Here is an 8,040-nt window from a genome sequence, read left to right on the forward strand (position 1 = left end):
CCAATAATGGCTTTTCTACAAAATATTAACATGCTGTTTGTCCAGGGGGTCAAATACTTGTTTTTCCTCATCAGATGGTTATCAATTTTTATAAATTCATATGATGTGATTTTCTGGAATTTTCTTTGGGATTCTGTCTTTCACTGTTAGAATGTACATATGATTAAAATTATAGATCGTTGCATTCTTTGTAAGTGGGCAAACCTGCAAAATCAGCAAGGGGTCAAATACTTATTTCCCCCACTGTATGTGTCCTTTACATAGCAAGACAGAGAATAAGTTCAGCACATCTGACTTTATGAATAAAAACAACTGGAGAATGATCCATTTCTTGTGCCATGTGTAGACAGAAAATGTACAGCTCAAACTCTAAGATGATGAATAGTAGGGACCAGTTATCTTTCTCTTTAGCAGTGTAATATTTTATCCCCACTCAATTATTCTGTGTCATAGTAACATCCTAGATGACACTGGAGAAGACTAACCAACCATGTAAGGTGCTCAGGAGTGAAACATCTTTATAGCAGAAAATAATGACACCTGACAAATATGAAATACGTTAATTTTATCTTATTTCTCCAATAACTTTCTTCCCAGTAATATGAGAAGAGGACCTTTCCTCCCACACCTACACCTTAAAAACTGCTGCTGTATCTCTGTGGCTGGAAAAGACAAACATAAGTCCACCTTAAACTCTAAATATGACACTGAATTGGGAGAATTTATGATCTTTCATCTCTTTAAACAGTTACATTTCTGCCCCCACTGTAAGAACTCGGTGTTTTAGTCATTATGAAACTGATGACGCAGCTTTACGAGAACACCATGTAAGGCACACAGCTGTGAAACTGCTTTACAGCTTATTCAAAGTTTAATATCTGGCAGATAAAACCTACTACCTTCATTTGAATGAGTACGCTTCTTAACAGATGTGGGTGACAGTCAGCTCTGTATTCAAGATATTCCAAGTTCATCAAGTCGAGAGCATGCCAGCATAACTCTTCTGACTCCATACTGTCTGTATATTTAAATTATCATTTCTCCCACTTCCCCCATTTCTCTTTTTTAGCAACCAGTTGATAAACTTACTCAGAAGGGTATCCAAAGACAAGATTAGGAAATCATTAAACAGAACAGACATTTTTAAGCTTTTACAACAATCTGATCAAAACATGTCCTTCTGCACTGGACTCTAAAGGACTTCAAAAAGCACCCATTCAGTCAGTTTATTAGGTACACCTACTTCATCCTCCCATCATGAAGGTTACAAAGTCTCGTTTTTGGTCAAACTGTTTTAGAGATTTGTTGATTCAATTATATGATCATATTGGAAAATACATTTTTGGATGGGATTACATTATACTGTTTATATTGTTTTGTCCACCATTTCTATGAATGACCATAGACTAAATAAGAGAAACAATGTTTTCTGCATCTTCTAAATATTGACACGTTTGCGTTTGACTGAATAGCATGACAACTCTGCTGAGTGGAAAACAGCCCACATTTTATCCTGAGCCTATGAACTGTTGTGAATGTTGTCAATGAAACACTGAATAAAATGTGCATTGATGTGACTTTATTCTTTTCATATAATAGTGGAGCATCTTCAAGTGCTGTGTAGTTTAGACCAAAACCCAAGGTTTGATTTAATCCAAACATGAGGGAAAAACTGAAATCAAAGTGCATTAAGACAAATAAGACTAAAACTTTACTTTTCCAAACATATTCTGCAGTATTCCGTGTAACCTCCAGTTCTATATGCATGTGCGTTGTCACATCAAGTGTGCAACATGCAAGTGATCAAGTGCAACAAGTGCCAGCAACAGTCACACTAAAATGTTTCATTCAATTATTCCTTCATCAGCTTGAAGTTTTTACTTCTTGAAGCCTGTAACGTCACCTGCTGCACCAGAATAAATAGTTCATGTTCAGATAACTGAGATGTAAACAAAAGAGTGAATTATTACAAACACTCAGCTTGGCCTCAGGCAAGAAGGTAGGCACCATGACAGCCCATGTCTAACAGATTGTCCCGATACAGCTTGGAGTCGACTAGACCGGCTTATACCGGAGTTCGGACTAGCCTGGACTGGCCTGACATAGCCTGGTCCACTTGTGACAAAAGGAGTCCTCATGCCAGACCCCTCAACACTCCTCACAGGAGACAAAGTGGCCCTGGTTTGTGATGGGAGTCGTCCCTGCTTGGCTGATTTCTGCTTCTGCCCTGCATCATCCTGTGGTCGAGTGGAGCAGCTAATGCTCATCTGTGATTGGCCAGCTTCTGTTTCTGCCTGCTGGGCCGAGGTCACAAGCCAGTGTGGCTGACTCTGCTCGTTGGTCTGAGGATGTGACGGGTGCAGAGGAGAGCTGCAGCCACAGGTGGAGCTACAGAGGACAGAGTTGTATTTTACAAGTTTTAATCTTGCGTAAATCCTGAGGCTTTTATTTTTTGTGTATCCTATCAAGCGTCACAAATACACCCCACATTTGTTTAATTAATTTGTACTTTTTTTTTATATTCACTGTACTAACAAATGTAATGGTATTTATACTGCAATAAACTGAACTAAAACAATTACTGACCACTCCTCTACGTCTCTTTTTTAAACAGAAATGATTACATACTCTTATACATTATTTTCAGTTTTTCAGCCTAGGAGACGCTGAGCTACCATCAACAAAACTCAAGTCACTGTTTTTTCACCTGTAAAGTGAACTTTTATTGTAAAATTCTAAAGAAGTGTTGATTCACAGTAGCTTAACATCATTCTGGGGAAGTGGAACACCTCACAGTATTCTTGGTGCACCGAGGGATATGGAAACTATACTGAACTCATCAAGACAACAGGTAAACGGTGCAAGTACTGTTGAGCTTGCTGGGTAACACAGGAAATTAGGAATTTCTCTCCAACACTGATTTGATAACTTACAATCATTTTGTCGCAAGTCAAACTAACCTGTTGAACGATGTCTTAAGGGAAGTGGAGGGGGGAAAGTAGGAGGGCCAGTTGTGTTTATGTGGGCTTGCCATGATAACATAGTCATCCTGAGGCAGCACAGACAAACTGTGGCTTACCTGTGGTGACATCGTCATGTACCCCTGCCCCTGCCCCTCCTCCTCCTCCGGCTCCCTGCCCTCCATCCCACAGGCAGCAACACTGCAGTGGTCCCCAGTTACAATGGCAGCCCTTCTGCAGTCGCTTCCCTTCCCTTTGTTCACAGGGAGATGATGGTCCATCTTCATTTCCACGTAGCTTCCCATCTCTGACATGGAGCTCTGATGGGATCTGACAGGGCTGAGATGTGAGGTAGAGCTCATAGTAGATCCTGGCTCTGTTTGATCTGGTTTGCGGGGCTCTAGGTTACATTGTTTTGGACTTTCAGCATTTCTGGGGGGCGGGGCCAGGCAAGAACCAAGTGGTCTCACATGCACCAGCTTGTCTCCGTTTTTGGGTCTGCAGCGTTTTGAGGCCAGAAGGGATTGAAGCTGATTGTGGTTGGAGGTCGGTGACCGGCTGAAGTCAGGAAGAGCTCGTAGTGCCCTTACAGTCTCGCGAACCACCTCGTGAATGTGCTGGGCTACTACTGGGCTTCCTGTTCAGACCAGACATAGAGAAAAAGGGTCACAATCGTATGTTAAGGCAGCAATGAGTCAAAACAACACATCTTAATTACCTTGGTCTCTTGCTTCCATCCAGATCTCTCCAGGACCGTTTGGTGCCGACCTGCCAAGCTCCAAGAAGAACGAGCCATCCAAGTGGCCAAAGCGCCGCACACTCAGCAAAGGTATCGTAACAGAAGGCAAATCGCTGCATGTGCTCACTCTGACCAAGATGAGGGACGTGGCTGTGAGGCAGAGCCGGCTCTCCCCTGCCAGGGACTTGGAACAGCCCAGACCTCTGGGCTTTACTGTGACGGGCCAAACCTTAGACCAAGGTGAAGGGAGCAGGGGTGAAGATCGGGCAGGAACCTTTATATCTAAAAAAGAACTGGAGGTCCTTTTTTTTATTTTATTAAAAAATGTAAATTATTTTATGTCCAATAGTCTTTCACAAGGGTGATATTAGAGTTTCACAAATCTAAGGTCATCATCTAAACACAACCTCAAACTACAGTCACCTGACTACAGAAAGGTGAATTCTGCATCATACGGTTGATATTTTGGAATTTTGGAAATAGTAAAAACTGTTTGCAGACTGTTATTACCTTAACCTTGGATTTCCTTCTTTCCCTTTTGGGGGTTTAAAATGGATGTGTCATTTTCAGAAACCATCCCATATGACTTAACAGCACCTTTGAATATAAGGTAAATATATCTCAAAGTATCTATACAATAAAAATCTGGTCTGACCTCTTTGAAGAAAGCAGCAGGGGGCAGAGTGCAATACCCATCATCCTCTTCATCAAACCCTTCTCCATGCTCTTCATCCTTCAGCTCTTCCTCCATCAGTTTCTTGACAGCCAGATACCACTCTTCTTGCTCCCACTGGTCCTCCACCACTAGCACCATGGTCTGATCCTTGGCATACAGCACCACTGTGTGGCCTTTCCTGGAACTGCCAATCCGGCTCACACCAAGACAGCACCTCAGGTAAATCACCCTGAAGATAAATTGTAATGTTTCTTTGGTTACTTTACAGATTGACATTTTCACAATAATGAATCCACAAGTTTTTAATGTTACTGAGCTACCAAAAAAAAAAAAAAAACATTCACAGCCCCATCAAACAGCAGGAGGTCTTATTTACACTTTTGTTTTTTTAAACTACCATGAAGGACAGATTATCAATTAGGAGGTCGCGGTCAAGGGGTAAAAGCTAATTCAGGGTGCTTAAATTTTGTTTTCGATTTTTAAAAAAGGAAAAAAAAAGACAACAGTTTGTTATTTGGGGAAATTAGATTATTCACATTTTTGCCAAAAGTGAGTTACCAAACTCCAGGAAGTCACCGCTACGGGTGAAACCGTTCGTAGTTGATAGGTTATTCGTACAGATAAACAGATTTAAAATAATAATTCTGAAAAATTTCTTTCCTCTTCTGAGGTGCAATGACTGGGTTACAGGAGTGGGACTGATTTAAAAGCAGTCGCTTTCACCTCCATTGAGTAAAACCCTACAGGCTGTGACTTTTCAATGGTTTAACTGGGACACTGGGCTGCTTGTAATCATAGAAATGATCAGATTGTAATGTTTAGCTTCAGTAATATCTGCCTTCCCTTGAACTCACAGCTCCGCTTGCTCACCAGAGCTGCTCTGTCTTTTTGCCCATCTTTGGCACAGCAGCTTTCAATTTTGATAGGATGTTATTCCTTACGTGTAACCAATAAGATAGTGCTGTGGGCGGGATATTGAACAAGACAGAGTCGTGACTACAGACAGAGAGAGGCAGCTACATCAGAGCCAAAGGAGCAGATGTTTACCTTTGGAGAGAGCCTCGCTAACAACTTTCCCTGTTTCTAGTCTTTATGCTAAGCTAAAATAACCATCACCTACCTCCAAAAGGAATACACAGATATGTGAGTATTTATCAACCTTCTCTAATTCTTGGTTAAAAAGTGAACATATTTCTCATAATTCACAAATATTCCCTAATAGGAGTGTTCAGCAAACTCAAACTACAAAATATTCTACAATGAAGCTTCAGTCCTGAAAGTAGTGTTTTCCCAATAAATTAGGCAAAGCAGCGGACATATTCAGGCTCTCAAACAAATTATTTTGGTATAGCCTATAGAAAACAGACATTCATCAACTGCTGATGGCATGAGTTACTGTGAAGCCCCTTGAAAACCTTGAATTGGTTGAAGTTACTTTAACCAACCCTTGCTTGCTTGAGCCAAACAGCGCAGCTTTACCAGCAGACTTCTCCATTGCTGTGAACTTCTCCTGGCTCTTGTACCACTCCAGTCGACTCGGCCCGGTGTGACTTCCTGCTCTCAGGACAAAATATCTCTGGTAGGTCCGCTCCAGCTTCCCCAGGTAACCTTGTTTCACCACATCGCTCTGCGGCCTGGAAGAGGTCACGAGGGTGCCAGCGAGAGGCACCAGAGTTATATGGCTGGTACAGAAGAGTTCCTCATAGAAACGTGGAGGAGGACTTGACTGCCTCCTAACGTGATGTTCGTCCCGAGAATCCTGGTCCTGCTCCACTTGGCGGTCATTCATCAAGGGAGCATGCAGAGGTGATTCGACTGGCAGCCACATTTGGGTGGAGGTGCAGCTGGGGGTAGACACAGGGGAGCTGCAAGCAGGAAGAGATCTCTTGTGGTTTGCACACCTGTTCTGACTTTCTGCTGTTTCATTCATTTCAAGCCGGAAACCTGCAAAATGCACACAGAGGAAGATAAAAATATAGCTTACGGGTGAAAAAGATTAACTTAAAATAACATTTGTTGCACACATAACCAGAAGGAAGAAATAATAATTAAAAGATAAACCAAACATGTGTTCAGTTTATATCTAAAGTAGGATTAGCACAGGTCGCTAATTTAGCAACCTCCAGAGGTCCTGGAGGTCCGTAGTGACCAGATCTTAATGAGGTTAAGTGTTAAACTTGCCAACAATACAACTTAATCAGTTCACTGCACGGTGATCATCCTGATCTACTATAGCAGTGCACCTTACAAAAGGTAAACTTCCGGTGTTTCCAGATCACTTTTAAAAATTGTGAAAACACTATAATCACAGGATAGAGAAAGTATTTCCTATTGCTAAAACCTGCTAGTTTAAAGATCAATTTGTGCTGTGTAGAAAGGAATTCCAAATTTGGTAGCATCCTTAACCATTAAGCTTTAACATTAGTGCTTTTAAGTTAAAGCTCCTTTACCCAGCAAATATTTAAATACCGAAAAAGAAATATTTAATATAGGTCTAAGGCACATTCAGAAGCATGTTTATATAAGTAAAATATTTAATACACTGATACTTTAAAAAATACAAAAATTTTAGTTGAAATATAGCCGACTTATGAATAAAATACGCCTATATATTGACCCGATACACTCCATAATTAATTGCTAATGCTTAAATTAGTACGTAAGACACTATTTCAAAATCAAAAATGACAAACATTAGACTTGCTGCTCTTTACTATTTTATTGCATTAAAACATGAACATTTCTGGGTGTTGACTGTTGGTCAGATAAAACAAGGACATTGCTTCCATGTTTAACTTAACGTAGAAGTTTCACATCATTTCCTGGCATTTTGTAAACATTGACAGGTTAACCAGGCTTTAAAATAACTTTTTGGCAGCTCATTAATTTAATTCAAGGATAAGCCTAGACCAGCATAGTGGACGTTAAGCTAATTAGCAAAGTTAGCTATCTAGGTGCGTGACCACAGTAACTTATTAGCCCAAAATTGTTTAATTAAAACTTACCTGAAATTGACAGGTATAAACATTACAACTGGAAATAAGGCAAGTGTCGCTTTTCATTTCAGGCTACCTGCAGAAGTCAAACATTGATTTTCAGTCTCATCTTTCATGACTCTCCGGTCTTCAGTCAGAACCAGTTTGTCGGCTCAGGTGTGTCAATCAGTGTGGCCTTCAGGAAATACTCGTAAAACCCAACCTCCTCCTCCTCCTTCTTCTTCTTCTTCTTCTTCTTCTTCTTCTTTGGGTTTTTACGGCAGCTGGCATCCATTGAGTTGCATTACTGCCACCTTCAGTTTTTATTTACCCTTTGCTTCCATTCTTACTAAATCCGCTTATCTAATCCAGTCGCCCTCAGAAAACCAAATATCCATTTCCTACCCTCCACACTTTCTCCATACTCCAATAAACTTGTTACTGTATTATCTATCCGTCCTATTTTTTTTAACTGTGTTATAATTTCTTGTCTTTCCTGAGTAAATTTCCTGCATGTTATAAGAATATGTTCTGCTGTTTCAGCCTCCTGACATTGTTCACACATTCCTGTAGGATGTTTTCCTGTAATTAAAAGTGTGCTGTTAAGATTGCTATGCCCAATTCTCAGCCTACTTATTATCACCTGCTCTTTCCTCTTTGCTCCCCTACTTCTTGATATACCTACTTTAC

At 40.6% G+C, this 8,040-nt stretch overlaps 1 protein-coding gene across 3 annotated transcripts; it reads right to left on the minus strand.

Annotated features, from left to right (window-relative positions):
* Positions 1-1,562: 1,562 nt before the first annotated feature.
* Positions 1,563-7,592, minus strand: LOC123976781 (insulin receptor substrate 2-B-like). Of its 3 annotated transcripts, none has more exons than XM_046059129.1 (6): positions 7,448-7,592; positions 5,821-6,319; positions 4,355-4,604; positions 3,679-3,928; positions 2,961-3,597; positions 1,563-2,388 (listed from the first exon to the last, which is right to left on the minus strand). In XM_046059129.1, the coding sequence occupies exons 1-6, from the start codon at positions 7,485-7,487 to the stop codon at positions 1,977-1,979; spliced, it is 2,088 nt and encodes a 695-aa protein (XP_045915085.1). In that variant the 5' UTR covers positions 7,488-7,592; the 3' UTR covers positions 1,563-1,976. The 3 variants fall into 3 exon arrangements, with proteins under 3 accessions (XP_045915085.1, XP_045915089.1, XP_045915097.1); XM_046059133.1 differs by having other exon boundaries at positions 7,381-7,552; XM_046059141.1 differs by having other exon boundaries at positions 2,108-2,388; positions 3,080-3,597.
* Between the last annotated feature and the right edge of the window lie 448 nt (positions 7,593-8,040).

This window comes from Micropterus dolomieu, linkage group LG01 (genome assembly GCF_021292245.1).
Source record: "Micropterus dolomieu isolate WLL.071019.BEF.003 ecotype Adirondacks linkage group LG01, ASM2129224v1, whole genome shotgun sequence".
Taxonomy (NCBI): Eukaryota; Metazoa; Chordata; class Actinopteri; order Centrarchiformes; family Centrarchidae; genus Micropterus; species Micropterus dolomieu.